Source organism: Sapajus apella, unplaced genomic scaffold (assembly GCF_009761245.1).
Source record: "Sapajus apella isolate SASKATOON/1434 unplaced genomic scaffold, GSC_monkey_1.0 scaffold77, whole genome shotgun sequence".
Classification (NCBI taxonomy): domain Eukaryota; kingdom Metazoa; phylum Chordata; class Mammalia; order Primates; family Cebidae; genus Sapajus; species Sapajus apella.
This window is the reverse complement of record NW_022437017.1, coordinates 4,433,013-4,451,595: the sequence shown is the minus strand read 5'-3', so window position 1 is coordinate 4,451,595 and position 18,583 is coordinate 4,433,013. Positions and strand designations below refer to the sequence as shown.

The window sequence follows — 18,583 nt, the reverse complement described above, 5'->3', positions numbered from 1 at the left end:
ATATATATATATATATATATATGACTACAAAACTAAATGATCCTTCAGCATAGATTAATTACTTCTTGGTTAAAAAGTTATATTTTATAAAAACAACCAAAAAATTATCTTTGGTGTTCTATGGTCACCATTTGGGTGACAAGTACACTAGAAATGGAATCCACACCAGTAAGCAATATATTAATAAAATGAACAAATACAAGTACCCCTGAATCTAAAAAATAAAAATGTAATTTAAAAATAAAAATTTGTTGCATTAGCACTTTTTTATAAAAAAAATTTTAAGTCAAAAAAATAAAAATTTATATCTTCAAGATTTTTTGCGTAAAAAAATAAAAATGTTAAATTACGTAACAATCATTTCACGTAAAACTTCTGCAATATAATTTCATTTTTTAGGCATTTAAAATTAAATTAGAATTTAATAGAAAAAGTAATTAAAATCAGGCTGGTCACAGTGGCTCACACCTGTAATCCCAATACATTGGGAGGCCGAGGAGGGTATATCATCTGAAGTTGGGAGTTCGAGACCAGCCTGACCAACATGGAGAAACCATGTCTCCACTAAAAATACAAAATTAGCGGGGCGTGGTGGCACATGCCTGTCATCCTAGCTATTCAGGAGGCTGAGGCAGGAGGATCCCTTGAACATGGGAGGCAGAGGTTGTGGTGAACCAAGATCATGCCATTGCACTCCAGCCAGAGCAACAAGAGCAAAACTCGATTTCAAAAAAAAGAAAGAAAAACTAATTAAAACCCTGGTAAACAGAAATTGAGGTATACAATGACATGTAAAGGTCTCCCTCTCTGTCCCAGGAAACCAAATTTCTTACCACAAAACCATCCACTCCTTACACCTGTTGCTTTTTAATGCTTTTAATAAGGAACAGGTGGGGAAGGAGAAAGTGTGACAATTCGTAGTAGCAAAGACGACAGGCATTAAAAGACAGGGACCTAAAACCCAGAACTGTCACTGCTGACTCCCCTCACCCGGAGCCACACCCCACAGCTTCTCAGCACCCCCTCCTTCACCTCATCTACTCCTCAGCATTTCTGTCTGCCTCCTTGGCCAGGCTGTCTGCCTGCAAGGCCTTGGCCAGTCTCTCCCTGGCTTTCTTCACCTTCCGGGCCTGTCTCCGGATATCGGCATGAGTCACCAATTGGCCAGAGAGGGGCGGTGGGAGCTGACAACTCACTCCTGGGGGAGCCCTTGCCCCAGTTGGAAGCTGCCCAGGGGTGGGCTCAGGCCGGCTGTGTGTGAGCTCAGCACCAGCTCTGTCCAGAGATTCCCCAGCCATGCCCGGAGCAAGAACACTTAAGACGCTGTCCAAATCCAGTGGACTTGAAGAACCTTCTCCTTGGCTGCTGCAGGGGGGCAGGGCCTGCATTCTCTGGTAGGCACAGAGCTGCTGTGGCTTCTCCAGGTGCTCCTCGCCTTTTTTGTGTCTGGCCTGGTTGTCAGGATGAGACCTGATCCTTGTCACTGGCTTCTGGAAGATACAACTAGTGAGCCTCATGGGGAGGGCAGCCCTGGCAGCTCGTCTCCGATGGGCCTTGGCCACGTGGATATCTCGTTTCTTCTGTAAGGCCCAGGGTATCATGTTTCTTTTGAGCTTCCCCTTTCAAAAGAAAAGAAAATGTGAAATTTCATCCAACTGGAAGCTGGAGAAGATCAGCTCTGGGGGCTTCTCTCAGCTCAGTGCAGTCTCCCCACCAGCCTCTCTTTCTGGGGAAATGGGTCTCAAATGGCACCATCCATCTTCAGCACCTGCAGGGTTTGTTAAACTCAGATCTCTGGACCTGAACCCAGGGAAGTCTAGGGTGGACACAAGAGTCTGCATTTCTCCATGTGACGCTGATGCTGCTGGCAGAGGCTCCAGGCATCAACACTGGGTCCCGGGACCTCACTGGGCTGATGTGAGCCAAGGACTGAAAGCTCAAGGTCATGACCCAGGGCCAATTCCAGACTGTATTCCTGCTCACCCTCCTCAGAGGACACCCCTCTCTTCTCTTCCCTGCCACTGTCAGCTACACACATGCTGGTGCCTCCTGACCCATTCCCAACAGGACACCGGGATCCCAGAGTTCCCTGTTACCCAAGACCTCAGATTTCTCTGTATCTCTTTTTGCTGTGCTTCAGGACACATCATTTTCATAGCTCCTTGACTCCCTGGTCTCCAAAGAAATAAATCATGCACTTGGCAACCCTTAAATACTCACTGCCATCTTCAGGTGAAGATCCCATCTTCACCTGAACTCCTCCTGCTCTTGAAGAAAAACCTCAGAACACCATGTTTACTTTCTGTTTCTAATAAGCTCAATTAACTAGAATTATACAATGAGAGACTGTTTTGATGTCATGCTGCAAAAGATGATGAAGTGCTCCTTAAGATTTGAAATCCATTCTTGCTCTATCTCAAATTGGAAGACTGGTCTCACGAAGCTGTTTCAGCCGCAAACCTCATCAGTGCACTTTTCATTTTAAAGTCTTCATTTCTGTCCTTCTCGTTTCATTTCTATTGTCCTGGCATAAAGATTGATACCCTTTACACTACCCAAGATGTTCCAGTTTGGAGGGAAAATTATCTAGTTCCTTTAGGTACAGGGCACCTATGATGTACCAAGCTGTGCAGTAGAACCCCTGATACAGAAATAAACTTCATCAAGTCACTGTTCTGTTGATTTTCATCTTGATGCAAAGGAAAACATAATAAGCACACTAAAAACAAATTTCTGATTGTTGGAAACAGATGCTTGGTGACCAGAAAGGGTACCCTTTCTGCAGAAAGTAAAGATTGCCTTGCTGAGAGATCCTTTGTCTCAGTGCTGGCTTTTCTTTGCAGCACAGAGCATTTGTTTCCAACAACATAGAATATCAGATATATTTAAGTTCCATAACGAACAAGAAGGGAGAGACAGAGAAGGATGGAGGCAGGAGAAAGGGAGAAACAGAAAAGAAAGAAATTCACTTCAGTGAATCATGACAGTGAGTTTAGCGAAGGACTAACTAATCATGAAATTTTAACTGAGAACTATTTGTTTTAAAGGGACCAAGCAATTTCTGGTTCAAGAACTTTCCAGGGAGGGAGACAATTTGAAGAGTACAAGGCTAAATAATACTTCTTCCCCTTCCTAGTGATGTTGTATTTGGAAAAAAAAAAATCAGAGCTATTATCCCCATATAGTTTCATGGGGAAAAATGAAAATACCTTAAATATTATATAACAATTATTAACACCTAGGGTGTAACTTGCCACCACATAGCATCTAGTTTTAAGAACAGCTCCCTGCTAACTGTAAACATGTTTTACAGGAAGAAAAAGGACACAAATGTACATTCTTGTGGTCAGTAAGGATCCTGTACTCACCAGAACAGGCAGGCTTGGAAAAGATCCGGACCCAGGCTCTCCCATGGCTGTTGAGTTTCTCCTGCTGACCCCACTCCTGAGATGCAGACAGTCCCTGGCTTGTTGGAGAACACAGTGACTTCTGCCTCTGAGTCCCCTTTTATATAGGGAGGGATTGATAATGCAATTAGTGGCTAATCCACAGGGAACACCCTGGTCTCCACCCATTGGATTGGAGGCATTTCTAAATCCTTATACGGAATCCATTTTGGTGTTACCAACATAAAGTGTTAGTAGAAAAAGAATTTAATATGTTTGGGTGTGTGGGAGGGTGGTACTTGCAGTTAATATCAGCATTTTAGATATGTTTCCCTTTTCTCCCATTGCTTCAAACATCTTTGAAAGCATTCTATAGAAATAGGAATGGAATTGTCTATGTACATAAATTTTCATGTCATATTTGATTTAGTAACAAAAAATTAAAGACTGTTTAAATGTTCTTCAAGAAAAGAAAGCCCAGCCAGGCATGGTGGCTCATGTCTATAATCTCAGCACTTTGGGAGGCTGAGGTGGGTGGATCACGAGGTCGGGAGTTCAAGACCAACCTGGCCAAGATGGTGAAACCCTGTCTCTACTAAAAATACAAAAATTAGCCAGGCGAAGTGGCATGCAGCTGTAATCCCAGCTACTAAGGAGGCTCAGGCAGGAGAATCGCTTGAACCCAGGAGGCGGAGGTTGCAGTGAGCCGAGATCGCGCCATCGCACTCCAGCCTGGGCGACAGAGTGTGACTCCGTCTAAAAAAAAAAAAGAAAAGAAAGCCCAAAACTTATTCACAATCCTATAGAATATACCACACAGTCATTACAAAGAAATTATTACTTCATCCAGGAGAGGTGGCTCATACCTGTAATCCCAGCACTTTGGGAGACTGAGGTAGGTGGATAACTTGAGGTCAGGAGCTCAAGACCAGCCTGGCCAACATGGAGAAACCCATTTCTACTAAAAATACAAAATTAGCTGGGTGTGGTGGCACGTGCCTATAATCCCAGCTACTCGGGAGGCTGAGGCAGGACAATTGTTTGAACCGGGAAGGCAGATGTGGTGAGCCGAGATTGCGCCATTGCCCTCCAGCCTGGGCAACAAGAGTGAAACTCTGTCCCCCACAAAAAAAAAAAAAAAAAAAAAAAAAACCGAGTTAGAAGAACAGTGTCACAGTCAATGAGGAGACAGTGTTTCTCCTTAATACAATAAAACTCAATATAGAAAGAAGAAAATTAAAATTTGAACCATATTAAGACATATTAAGAGCAACTATTCATTAAAATGCATCAGTAAGAGAGAAAAGGTGGAAAATCAGAGTGGGAAAAGAAGTTTTGATTCTATATTCCCAGAAAAGTACATCAAGCCAGAGTATGTAAAGAATGATGTCAAACAAACAGAGAAAAGTAAAGAAAACACACTTGAAACTGGGTGAAAACGTTGAATGGATCCTACACAAAAGAAGATAAACAAATGACAATTAAAAAAAATTTTTTTTTGGAGATGGAGTCTCGCTCTGTCACCCAGACTGGAGTGTAGTGGCATGATCTTGGCTTACCACAACCTCTGCCTGCTGGGTTCAAGAGATTCTCCTGCCTGAGCCTCCTGAGTATGTAGGATTACAGGCTCCTGCCACCACGCCCAGCTAGTTTTTGTATTTTGAGTAAAAACAGGGTTTCACTTGTTGCCCAGCCTGGTCTTGAACTTCTGACCTCAAGTGATCCACCCACCTTGGCCTCCCAAAGTGCTGAGATTACAGGCATGAGCCACCACCCCTGGCCTAAATGACCAGCAAAATTTGAGCAAATGTTTAATCCCTCTAGCTTCAGGGAAATGCTAAAAAAATTAAAATTACAGTGAGATACTATTATCCAGATATCAGCTTAGCTAAAGGAAAAACACAGAAACACCTAGTGCTGACAAGACCCTGGAGAGACCAGTCTTACCTGTAGAGATAGTGGGAGTTGAAACTGGAATAACCACTTTGGAAAACTATATGCAAACATCTATTAAGGCTGTATAGGGCCAGGCACGGTGGCTTATGCCTGTAATCCCAGCACTTTGGGAGGCAGAGGTGGGAGGATCGCTTGAGGTCAGTAGTCCGACGCCAGCTTGGACAACATAGGAAGACCCTATTTCTGCAAAAACTAAAAAATTGCCAGGCATGGTGATTCGTGCCTGTAGTCCATCTTCTCAGGAGGCTGAAGTGGGAGGATCACTTGAGCCCAGGAGATCAAGGCTGTAGTGAGTTATGTTTTGAGCCATTGCATTCCAGCCTGGGTAACAGAGCAAAACCCTGTCTCAAAAACAGCAGCTGTAGACTGGGCACAGTGGCTCACACCTGTAATCCCAGCACTTTAGGAGGCCGAGGCATGTGGATTACTTGAGGTCAGGAGTTCGAGATCAGCATGACCAACATGATGAAACCTCGTCTCTACTAAAAATACAAAACATTAGCAGGGCATGGTAGCAAATGCCTGTAGTCCCAGCTATTTGGGAGGCTAAGGCAGGAGAATCTCTTGAACCTAGGAGGTGGAGGTTGCGGTGAGCCAAGATTACACCACTGCACTCCAGCCTGGGAGACAGAGCAAGACTCTGTCTCAAATAAACAAACAAACCCCACAAGCCGTATATATGTCTACCTTCTTTCCTTGCACACAGCATTTATCTCAACACTGTGCACACGTGCCCACCAATTTCATGTTCTCAGGGTCACAGAACCTGTAGTCATAATAGCTCTTGCTAGAAACCAATCAATGAAGCAGGAGAATGAATAAATACTGGGGCACCTGCACCTCTCGGATCTCCTCACAGCAATCAGAACTCACAGATGACAACCGGCACTACCTTAAGCACTGATCACCAAAGCTGAGGTTGATCCACACCCAACACAGTGCATACCATGTTGTTCCCTACACATGAAAAGAATGCCAACAAAACAAATCCTAGATGCTGTTACAATACAGGGTGCCCTTGTTGGGGCAGGACAGGGTGGCAGGAAAAGGCACCTGTGGATGAAGCCACTATCTGTTCATTGATTTCAGCGCTGGGTACCTGGGTATGTTCAATTAGTGAAAGTTCGTGAAGACGTGTGTGTCTGATTTTTTGCACTTTGCTCTATATAAGCTCTATGGCAATAACCATTGAGGAAAATAGAATGAGAATAAACTCCTGCTTATGGCCAATCTGTAGCAAACTTCCACCTCATACAAGCAACCTCAGGACTATTGCCTTGTATACTGGGAATTTGCCTAAAGAGTAGATTTCAGCCACTCTTTCTACACACACATACACAAAGGTAATACATCAGGAGATGGATATGTTCCTTTGCTTCATTGTAGTAATCATTTCACGACATATGTGTATCAAAACATCATGAATGCCTTAAATATGTACAATTAAAAACAAAACACAGCTGGGTGTGGTGGCTTGTGTCTCTAATAGCAGCACTTTGGGAGATCGAGGTAGGTGGATCACTTGAGGCCAGGAGTTCAAGATCAGCCTGGCCAACATGGTGAAACTCCATCTCTACTAAAATACAAAAATTAGCCTGGCGTGGTGGTGGGCACCTGTAGTCCCAGCTACTCGGGAGGCTGAAGTGCAAGAATCCCTTGAGCCCGGGAGGCGGAGGTTGTGGTGATCTGAGATCATGCCATTGCACTTCAGCCTGGGCAACAGAGTGAGACTCCATCTCAAAACAAACAAATTTTAAAAAACCCAACACCTAATCAATAAACAGATAAAAAATACAATCTCAATAGCCTTAGTCTCTGCAGTGACACTCCGTTTTTTCTTATTATTTTTCATGATCTTTTCCTTGTATAAATCTTCCTGGTTTGGTCTTCTGGGATGCAGTCAGATGCTAGCTATTTTGCCAATTTGGACCTGGGGCTAGGAACTTTAAGACACAATTAGCTTACATATTTAATCACATAGGGCAATTTCAATGTACTGAAGCCTTCCTCAGCATCTCAGCAAACTCTATTATACACATACAAATGACCCTGCCTGGGGTCCAGACACCAATCCTTTTACATTTTAAAGGGAAATTCAAATGTGCCACAAAGCCTGAGACCCCCTGAAATGACAGAAATGTCCCTCTTCTTGACATACAGTTGAAGGATTTGGAGGTTTTTTTTTCTTTTTTTGAGATGGAGTCTCGCTCTGTCACCCAGGCTGGAGTGCAGTGGTGTGACCTCAGCTCACCCAAAAATCCATCTCCTGGGTTTAAGCAATTCTCCTGCCTCAGTCTACCAAGTCACTCTTATTATAGGTGCCTGCCACCACACCCAAGCATGGTTTTGTTTTGCTTTTTTTTTTTTTTTTTTTTTTGAGGTGGAGTCTCGCTCTGTCACCCCTGGAGTGCAGTCGTGCAATCTGAGATCACCGCAACTTCTGCCTCCTGGGTTCAAGCGATTCTCAGCCTCCATCATAGCTGGGATTACAGGCATGCGCCACCACACTGGGCTAATTTTTGTATTTTTAGTAGAGATGGGATTTCACCCTATTGCCCAGGCTGATCTTGAACTCCTGACCTCAAGTGATCCGCCCCCCTTGGCCTCCCAGAGTGCTGGGATTATAGGTGTGAGCCACCATGCCTGGCCTGATTTTTGTATTTTTAGTAGAAACGGGGTTTCCCTTAGTTGGCCAGGCTGGCTGCAAACTCCTGACCTCAAACGATCCACCCACCTCTGACTCCCAAAGTGCTAGGATTACAGGTGTGAGCCACCCCACCCGGCCAGGACTTGCAGTTCTTACAACAATAATAATGATACATTTTGTTTGGGAGGCTGAGGCAGGCAGATCTCGAGGTCAGGAATTCAAGACCAGCCTGGCCAACATGGTGAAACCTGTCTCTCCTAAGAATACAAAAATGAGCCAGGCGTGGAGGCACATGCGGGTAAACCCAGCTACTTGGGAGGCTGTGGCAGGAGAATCTCTTAACCCAGGAGGCGGAGCTTGCAGTGACCTGAGGTGACGCCACTGCTCTCTAGCCTGGGTGACAGAGCGAGATTCTGTCTCAATAAATAAATAAATAAATAAATTCTGATTTTCTGGTCCCTCTCACAGGCATCCCGAGACACCGGTCTGGGAGGTGCCCAGGTGTGAAAACAGTCCCAGGTGTGTTTTATGTAAACCAAGGTTCAGAACCACAGACTCCAAGCCAACCCGGGAAGTGGTGTGTCATCCTGAGCTATCCTTTGGGCCTTTGGGGGCTTTTAAAATTCCTATAGCCCAGGGTACATCCAACATCAGTGGAATAAAAATGTATAGGGACAAGTGCTGCCATTAGGTTTTCAAAGTCTCCAGGAGATTCCAATGTACTTCCAGGCTGGGAAACAAAGTACATTTCTTTCCATTTAAACTCTCACTGGCTAGACGCGAATGGTGTGATGTCTCCACAGCCTTGTCTGCACTTGCCATTGCTGTTTTTTCATTTTAGCCCAACAGAAGTGTGTATGAGTATCTCACTGTGATTTTTATAAGTGTTTATCTGAAGCTAAACAGCATTTAGACATGAGTTCAGAATTGTACTGATCATTTATTTATTCTCTTTTCAGTAGTGCCTACTGAAGTTTTTCATGCATCTTGTATGCAAATTTTCAGTATTTCTTTTTCTCATTTGACAGACATGTTTCTATTCTGTATTGTGGCTTGATGTACTTTACTGGATGCATGTCATGCAAATATCTTCTCCAACTAGGATTTTCCAACACCAGTTTCTAGCATTTTGATTAATAGGATATCTTTCTTTCTTTTTTAGATGGAGTCTCACTCTGTCACCCAGGCTGGAGTGCAGCATGTTGTATCTGTATATTGGAGTTTGCTGGGTCGGGGGGTGGAGGGCACCGTACATTGAAATTGCCATGATGTAATTAAATCTGTAAGCTAATTGTGTCTTAAACTTCCTAGCCCCAGGTCCAAATTGGCAAAATAGGTAGCATCTGTCTGCCTCCCCAGGGATGAAACCAGGAAGATTTACACAAGGCAAAGATCATGAAAAATAATAAGAAAAAACTGAGTAGTCACCACAAAGACCAAGGCTGTTGAGATTGTGTTTTTTTGTCTGTTTATTTATTAGGTATTTTTCTTTTCTTTTTTCTTTTTTTTGAGATGGAGTCTCAGTCATCCAGACTGGAGTGCAGTCATGCAATCTCAGCTCAATGTCAACCTCCGCCTCCCAGGTTAATGCGATTCTCCTGCCTCAACTTCCTGAGTAGCTGGGATTACAGGCATCCACCACCATACCCAACTAATTTTTGTATTTTTAGTAGAGACAGGGTTTCACCATGTTGGCCAGGCTGATCTCAAACTCCTGACCTCAGGTGATCTGCCCACCTCAGCCTCCCAAGGTGCTGGGATTACAGGTGTGAGCTACCATGTCCAGCTTGATTAATAAGAGCTCTTAATACATCTTTTTCATCTTAATATAATTTAATGTGATCCAAGTTATAATTTTCTCCTTACCATTTTGCATTTTATGGTACTTAAAAGAAAGATTGTCTCTCACTCAGTGTGTAGCTGCTTTTCAACCTATTATTTAATTAAAGCTATTCTGTCTTGTAGTTAGAACTGCAATTAAGGATGTAAGAAATTGGCTGGATGAGGTGGCTCACACCTGTAATCACCGCACTTTGAGAAACGGAGGAAGGAGGATCACTTGAGCCTGGAAGTGAGACCAGCCTGGGCACCACGGCAAACCGTGTGTCCAAAAAAAAAAAAAAATTAGCTGGGTGGAGTGGGATGTACCTGTGGTCCCAGCTACTCAGAAGGCTGAGGTGGGAGGATCACTTGAGCCCAGAAGGTGCAGGCTGCAGTGAGCTGTTTGAGCCACTGCACTTTAGTCTGGGTGACATACTGTCTTAAAGACCCTATCTCAGAAAACAAACAACAACAACAACAACAACAAAAAAAAGGGAGAAAATAAGATGAGATTGAACCTAGCAAAAGGCTAGATTATTAAAGTGAAAGTTCAAAAGCAGATGTCCCAACCAAGGCACGCAGTGAGCAACACTGGAAGACCACTGGGCATTATTTTCTGTATGAACATTTTTTTTTTAGTTGGAGTTTTACTCTTGTGCCCCAAGCTGGAGTACAATGGTGGAATCTCGGCTTACTACAACCTTTGCCTCCCAGGTTCAAGCAATTCTCCTGCCTCAGCCTTCCAAGTAGCTAAGATTACAAGTTGGCCGCCACCACACCTGGCTAATTTTTGTATTTTTAGTAGAGACAGTGTTTTACCATGCTGGCCAAGTTCTTCTCAAACTCCTGACCTCAGGTGATCCACCCACCTTGGCCTCCCAAAGTGATGAGATTAAAGATGTGAGCCACCACACCCAACCTGGATGAACATTTAAATTGTCTTTAATTTTTGTTACTAAATCAAATATAATGTGAAAATTTATGTACATAGACAATTCCATCCCTATTTCTATAGAATGCTTTCAAAGATGTTTGAAACAATGGGAGAAAAGGGAAACATATCTAAAATGCTGATATTAGCTGCAAGTACCACCCTCCCCCCACAAAAACATATTAAATTCTTTTTCTACTAACACTCTATGTTGGTCACACCACAGTGGATTCCGTATAAGGATTTAGAAATGCCTCCAATCCAATGGGTGGAGACCAGGGTGTTCCCTGTGGATTAGCCACTAATTGCATTATCAATCCCTCCCTATATAAAAGGGGACTCAGAGGCAGAAGTCACTGTGTTCTCCAACAAGCCAGGGACTGTCTGCATCTCAGGAGTGGGGTCAGCAGGAGAAACTCAACAGCCATGGGAGAGCCTGGGTCCGGATCTTTTCCAAGCCTGCCTGTTCTGGTGAGTACAGGATCCTTACTGACCACAAGAATGTACATTTGTGTCCTTTTTCTTCCTGTAAAACATGTTTACAGTTAGCAGGGAGCTGTTCTTAAAACTAGATGCTATGTGGTGGCAAGTTACACCCTAGGTGTTAATAATTGTTATATAATATTTAAGGTATTTTCATTTTTCCCCATGAAACTATATGGGGATAATAGCTCTGATTTTTTTTTTTCCAAATACAACATCACTAGGAAGGGGAAGAAGTATTATTTAGCCTTGTACTCTTCAAATTGTCTCCCTCCCTGGAAAGTTCTTGAACCAGAAATTGCTTGGTCCCTTTAAAACAAATAGTTCTCAGTTAAAATTTCATGATTAGTTAGTCCTTCGCTAAACTCACTGTCATGATTCACTGAAGTGAATTTCTTTCTTTTCTGTTTCTCCCTTTCTCCTGCCTCCATCCTTCTCTGTCTCTCCCTTCTTGTTCGTTATGGAACTTAAATATATCTGATATTCTATGTTGTTGGAAACAAATGCTCTGTGCTGCAAAGAAAAGCCAGCACTGAGACAAAGGATCTCTCAGCAAGGCAATCTTTACTTTCTGCAGAAAGGGTACCCTTTCTGGTCACCAAGCATCTGTTTCCAACAATCAGAAATTTGTTTTTAGTGTGCTTATTATGTTTTCCTTTGCATCAAGATGAAAATCAACAGAACAGTGACTTGATGAAGTTTATTTCTGTATCAGGGGTTCTACTGCACAGCTTGGTACATCATAGGTGCCCTGTACCTAAAGGAACTAGATAATTTTCCCTCCAAACTGGAACATCTTGGGTAGTGTAAAGGGTATCAATCTTTATGCCAGGACAATAGAAATGAAACGAGAAGGACAGAAATGAAGACTTTAAAATGAAAAGTGCACTGATGAGGTTTGCGGCTGAAACAGCTTCGTGAGACCAGTCTTCCAATTTGAGATAGAGCAAGAATGGATTTCAAATCTTAAGGAGCACTTCATCATCTTTTGCAGCATGACATCAAAACAGTCTCTCATTGTATAATTCTAGTTAATTGAGCTTATTAGAAACAGAAAGTAAACATGGTGTTCTGAGGTTTTTCTTCAAGAGCAGGAGGAGTTCAGGTGAAGATGGGATCTTCACCTGAAGATGGCAGTGAGTATTTAAGGGTTGCCAAGTGCATGATTTATTTCTTTGGAGACCAGGGAGTCAAGGAGCTATGAAAATGATGTGTCCTGAAGCACAGCAAAAAGAGATACAGAGAAATCTGAGGTCTTGGGTAACAGGGAACTCTGGGATCCCGGTGTCCTGTTGGGAATGGGTCAGGAGGCACCAGCATGTGTGTAGCTGACAGTGGCAGGGAAGAGAAGAGAGGGGTGTCCTCTGAGGAGGGTGAGCAGGAATACAGTCTGGAATTGGCCCTGGGTCATGACCTTGAGCTTTCAGTCCTTGGCTCACATCAGCCCAGTGAGGTCCCGGGACCCAGTGTTGATGCCTGGAGCCTCTGCCAGCAGCATCAGCGTCACATGGAGAAATGCAGACTCTTGTGTCCACCCTAGACTTCCCTGGGTTCAGGTCCAGAGATCTGAGTTTAACAAACCCTGCAGGTGCTGAAGATGGATGGTGCCATTTGAGACCCATTTCCCCAGAAAGAGAGGCTGGTGGGGAGACTGCACTGAGCTGAGAGAAGCCCCCAGAGCTGATCTTCTCCAGCTTCCAGTTGGATGAAATTTCACATTTTCTTTTCTTTTGAAAGGGGAAGCTCAAAAGAAACATGATACCCTGGGCCTTACAGAAGAAACGAGATATCCACGTGGCCAAGGCCCATCGGAGACGAGCTGCCAGGGCTGCCCTCCCCATGAGGCTCACTAGTTGTATCTTCCAGAAGCCAGTGACAAGGATCAGGTCTCATCCTGACAACCAGGCCAGACACAAAAAAGGCGAGGAGCACCTGGAGAAGCCACAGCAGCTCTGTGCCTACCAGAGAATGCAGGCCCTGCCCCCCTGCAGCAGCCAAGGAGAAGGTTCTTCAAGTCCACTGGATTTGGACAGCGTCTTAAGTGTTCTTGCTCCGGGCATGGCTGGGGAATCTCTGGACAGAGCTGGTGCTGAGCTCACACACAGCCGGCCTGAGCCCACCCCTGGGCAGCTTCCAACTGGGGCAGGGGCTCCCCCAGGAGTGAGTTGTCAGCTCCCACCGCCCCTCTCTGGCCAATTGGTGACTCATGCCGATATCCGGAGACAGGCCCGGAAGGTGAAGAAAGCCAGGGAGAGACTGGCCAAGGCCTTGCAGGCAGACAGGCTGGCCAAGGAGGCAGACAGAAACACTGACAAGTAGATAAAGTGGAGGAGGAGGGGGCAGTCAGAAGCTGTGGGAATTGGCTCCAGTGTTGGTGGGGGGCTGTCAGTGGAGACAGTCCTGGGTTTTAAGTCCCTATCTTTTAATTTCCATCCTCTTTGCTACTATCAATTGTCACACTTTCTCCCTCTCCACCTGTTCTTTATTAAAAGTATTTAAAGGCAACAGGTATAAGGAGTGGAAGGTTCTGTGGTGAGAACTCGGGTTTCCTGGGACAAAGAGGGAGACCTTTACACGTCATTATACACCTCAATTTCTGTTTACCGTGATTTTAATTAGTTTTTAGATTCTAATTTAATTTTTGGCTGGGTGTTGTGGCTTATGCCTGTAGTCCCAGCACTTTGGGAGACTGAGGTGGGCATTTCATCAGTGGTCAGGCGTTTGGAACCAGCCTGGCCAATATGGCAAAACCCCATCTCTACTAAAAATACAAAAATTAGCCAGGAGTGGTGGCATGGCCCTGTAGTCCCAGTTACTTAAGACGCTGGGCAGGAGACTCACTTGAACCTGGGAGGTGGAGGTTGCAGTGAGCTGAGATTGCACCATTGCACTCCAACCTAGAGACAGAGCAAGACTCTGTTTAAAAACAAAGAAACAAAACAAAAAAAAACCTGTAATTTAATTTTAGATTAAATCCTTAAAAAAATGAAATTAAATTATGTAATTTTAAATGAAACAAATACAATACATAATTTAATAAAAATTTATTACATTTTCATTTTTAAATTTTCTTTTTTTGAAATTTTCAACCCACGGGTACATGTATATGTTTGTTATGTGGATATATTTGTTAATGGTGGGGGTTGGGTTTATAGTTTATGGGTTACCCAAATATTGAACATTGTACCCAGTAGCTTTCAACCAATGGGTAATTAAATTCAATTAACCTAGACTGAAGGATTATTCAGTGTTTTGTCGTTACATTTTCTCCTTATAATATACATTCTCAAGGAGGTATTGATATGTAGCCCAAGAGATTATTTTTTAATTAAACATTTTTACCACATTTACTCTGATGTGCTTATCAGACATTTTGTGCCTGTATCAAAATATCTCATGTACTACATAAATATAGACACTATGTCCCTTCCAGCTGTTTCATTTTGAGTTTCCTTACCTCTTTCCCTGTCATTGACCAAAGCATGTAATGGAATACTTCACAGCAATTATTTTATGCATGTTCTGGTTAGGTAGAAGCTACTGGTTGTGTTCACTCTTGTTATAACCAAGGGATGGAAAGGGCCGCACTCTGAGTTGGAATCATGAGTCCTTTATTGCCGGGGATGGAGAGTCAGCTCACGTTCAAAATCTCTCTGCCCCAGTGAAGGGGTATGATTTCCCTTTTATATCTTGCTCAGGGTAATGGGGGCAAAGCAAAATTTTACAGAAGCAGAGTAAGCAAATTATGGGAGGAGGCTAGTAACTAGGAAGCAGGAGGCTCCCATGATCGTGGATTAACTAAGGAGGGTACACACAAGCGGTTCCCACGATTGCTGGTTACCAAGGAGGGGCATTCGATACTTTCCATACAATTAATTAAGGGGGTATTCATAATAGCAAGTGGGCTTGTCAAGCAGGATATGGTTACAATGGTTACATGTTTCTGTGGTTTTAAGCACAACATGACCCAGCACCGTGTGACCCAGGTATGCACTTGGGAGAAATGGTGGGAGGGGTGAGGCAGAGGTGAAGATGGAGTCTGTCAGGCTAACACAGGGTAGGTTAGCACACTCTAGCAGAGTTAGGGTGGCAGGAAGTGCCTATCGGAAGCTACTGCACACCAGGCTGGGAGACACAGCAAGACTCTGTCTCTAAATATGTGTAATTTATATATAAATCATACATATAACACATATTATACAATTATATATTATATATATTATATATTTTTATATATAATGTACACTCCCAAAGTGCTTAAGTGAATTACTTAAGTGAAAAATTAAATAATTAAATTATATATAATACACCCCCAAAGTGCTGAGATTACACACGTGAGCCACCTTGCCCAGTCGAGATTATTAACAATAGCCAGGATGGGGATAAAAGAGAAGGAGCAGTGGATGCTGTGAGCCTCAACCTGGAGTCCTGTCCATGGCCAATGCTTCCATCCCCCAGCTGCTGGGAATATTGCCTGCTGACAGTTCACAGCTGTGTGCCTCACAGGAAATGTCAGAATTACAGGAGGCCAGGAGTTCCACAATGCAGTGAACTGCCCTATTCTAGATTACGACGTTCTCAGGGGCATCCAGAGATCAGGTGTACGCCTGTAATCCCAGCACTTTGGGAGGCTGAGGCGGCAGTTCGAGACCAGCCTGACCAACATGGAGAAACCTCACCTCTACTAAAAATACAAAATTAGGCCGGGCGCAGTGGCTCACGCCTGTAATCCTAGCACTTTGGGAGGCCGAGGTGGGTGGATCACCTGAGGTCAGGAATTTGAGATCAGCCTGACAAACATGGTGAAACCCCGTCTCTACTAAAAATACGAAATTTAGCCGGGCGTTGTGGCGGGATCCTGTAATCCTAGCTACTCGGCAAGCTGAGGCAGGAGAATCACTTAATCCCGAGAAGTGCAGCATTTTAGGGCGGGACCAGCTGGGGCCGGAAGGGGAGGTGCAGCTCTGCCCTCCCGAGACCGGAAGCGGAAGCGCGGGAGTGCGTTGTGAGAAGAGCCTCGGTCTCCTCGAGTGGGAAAGAGTCTTGATCTCCGCGAGTCGGCGTTTTGGGCCCGTCTGAAGGAGCCGGGCTCGGGTGATCGGCAGGTGGGGTTTCGGGTCCGAGTGTAGAGAAGGAACCCAGCCGCTGGCCCCGCGTCCCTCCCGGGAGCCGGGTTTCCGCCCCTGAGGCCTCGGGCTGGGAGCCCAGGTCAGCCCGAAGCTGCTGTTTCTTACGCGGTCGTGGCCCCTGCGCCCCATGGGACTTTGGACTCTAGTTGGAGACATTTCTGGAGGTCACAGAATGCAGGGTAGGAGGGACTGTGCTGCTGTAATCTAGAGGGTGGAGGCCAGGAATGCTCGTAGCGCAGCACCCTGCAGCGCGTAAAAGCAGCTGCCGCCTGCAAAGACTCTTCCAGCCCCAAATGTCGGTAGTGCACAGGTTGGGAAACCCTGCTGGAGGGCATTCAGGTCTCTGCAGTCCTGAATACACTGTAGAAATTATTCACAATTCAGCTGAGTCACTATAGGGCTATAGTGACGAATTTTAAGCATCTGGAGTCACCATAAAATCTCCAGCCACGTGAGTTAAGCAAGTCAAATGCAAACAGCTTTAAGCTCCTTGTTTCATTTTCGGGAGCACATGGCTGGAGAGGAATCAGGTGAATTCAGGCACAGCCGATAGCCTGGGTTCTTCTTATTCTTTAAATCAGTTTTTTTAAGTGAATGGGGTGGCCTTTCTATGCAACAGCTGTGTTACCCTCAATAAATACATTTTCCTATATGTACATATTACGCCCTACAAAAGGCCTCGTAAGCGATTTTTGTGCCCCCACCCCCCTTTTCAGACAAGAAAAGTATTCAGGCTCAGATTTGTGTTGAAACCAGCCTCAGGATTCACCCATCCTCACTGATGCGAGGATTTCTGTAAGATCAGGTGAGTACCGTGTAGAACTTGCAAGTTACAAGACTCCACTGTGTAGAAAAACTGCGAATGAGTTTTTCCTGTGCTCAGGTTGCAAACACAAGGAATTACTAAGAGTGAGCATATCTTTTTTTTTTTTTTTTTGATTCAGAGTGTCACTGTTGCCTAGGCTGGAGTGCAGTGGTGCTATCTCAGCTCATTGCAACCTCTGCCTCTCAGGTTCAAGCAATTCTCCTGCCTCAGCCTCGCAAGTAGCTGGGATTACAGGTGCGCACCACCGCACCCAGTTAACTTTTGTATTCTTAGTAGAAGACGGGGTTTTGTCATGCTGGCCAGGCTGTTCTCAAACTCCTGACCTCAGGTGATTCGCCTACCTTGACCTCCCAAAGTGTTGGGATTACAGGCGTGAGCCACTGAGCCTGGCCATAATGCAGATTTTCTTGAATGTCATAATAATAAAAATTTCAGACTTTTACAGATGTGTACAAATATATCAACTTTTCACATGTATATGTGAATTTTGGGAGTGCTGTTGTTCTGCCAGCCACAGGGACCAAATAGCAGAGACACTTGAGAGCTGTGTTCATTGAAGGGTGGAGGCTGAGAGGCTGCAGGGGGGAATGGGGAAAGAGCCACGGATCTCTGCTTGGTTCCAAGTACCAGTGAACACTTGGCCTGTGGAGAATGGCTGTCTATTCAGTTCTCTCCCAGTCCTTTCCTCCCTGGAGATAGGGCCTATGGGGATCATCCAGTATAAATTCCCTGGGCAAGAGATCTAGAAGGAAGCCAGGGCCTGAATGCTGCATCTCGGCACAAATTTGGAGAGAGACTGAGTGGCCCTGCCTTCCATGGACAGCCACCACCACCCACGCCCTGCAACTCTGTTTTGTCTACCTGGCCCACATTCACTCTTACAAATCCCTAAATCCAGATGCCAACCCCCCACTCCCCATCCCACCCTTGGCTGCTTTCATCTTTGTACACACACACACACACACACACACACGGAGACCTTTTCTCATAAAAAAGAAAACATTCCATATATACTGTTGGGTGCCTTATTTTTTTCCCCTTTAATTTACTGGGGATAATAACCTCTATTGATACCTGGAGATTTTATCTCTTTATTTTTTTGAGATAGAATTTCACTCTTGTTGCCCAGGCTGGATAGTGCTCTCTCGGCTCACTGCAACCTCTGCCTCCCAGGTTCAAGCAGTTCTGCCTCAGCCTCCCGAGTAGCTGGGATTACAGGCATGCGCCACCACGCCCAGTTAATTTTTTGTATTTTTAGTGGAGACAGTGTTTCACCGTGTTGGCCAGGTTGGTTTTTGAACTCCTGACCTGAGGTGATCCACTTGCCTCGACCTCCCAAAGTGACGGAGGCAGGGCACAGGCAGGAGAGGGGGTGACGGAGGCAGGGCACGGGCAGGAGAGGGG

At 44.7% G+C, this 18,583-nt stretch overlaps 3 protein-coding genes across 3 annotated transcripts in view; 2 read left to right on the top strand and 1 right to left on the bottom strand.

Moving 5' to 3' along the window:
- Nucleotides 1-863: 863 nt before the first annotated feature.
- Nucleotides 864-3,441, bottom strand: LOC116532914 (methyl-CpG-binding domain protein 3-like 2B). The gene is made up of 3 exons (XM_032252510.1): nucleotides 3,369-3,441; nucleotides 1,033-1,619; nucleotides 864-973 (listed from the first exon to the last, which is right to left on the bottom strand). Exons 1-2 carry the CDS (start codon nucleotides 3,411-3,413, stop codon nucleotides 1,038-1,040), a joined length of 627 nt encoding a protein of 208 aa, XP_032108401.1. The 5' UTR covers nucleotides 3,414-3,441; the 3' UTR covers nucleotides 864-973; nucleotides 1,033-1,037.
- A 7,698-nt stretch (nucleotides 3,442-11,139) lies between these two features.
- LOC116532912 (methyl-CpG-binding domain protein 3-like 2B) lies at nucleotides 11,140-13,543 on the top strand. The gene is made up of 2 exons (XM_032252509.1): nucleotides 11,140-11,212; nucleotides 12,962-13,543. The coding sequence occupies exons 1-2, from the start codon at nucleotides 11,168-11,170 to the stop codon at nucleotides 13,541-13,543; spliced, it is 627 nt and encodes a 208-aa protein (XP_032108400.1). The 5' UTR covers nucleotides 11,140-11,167.
- Nucleotides 13,544-16,192: 2,649 nt separating this feature from the next.
- ZNF557 (zinc finger protein 557) overlaps nucleotides 16,193-18,583 on the top strand; it is a 20,270-nt gene continuing 17,879 nt past the window's right edge. The window contains 2 exon segments of the mRNA XM_032252054.1: nucleotides 16,193-16,329; nucleotides 17,070-17,158. The gene's annotated coding sequence lies outside the window, so the exon portion shown is untranslated.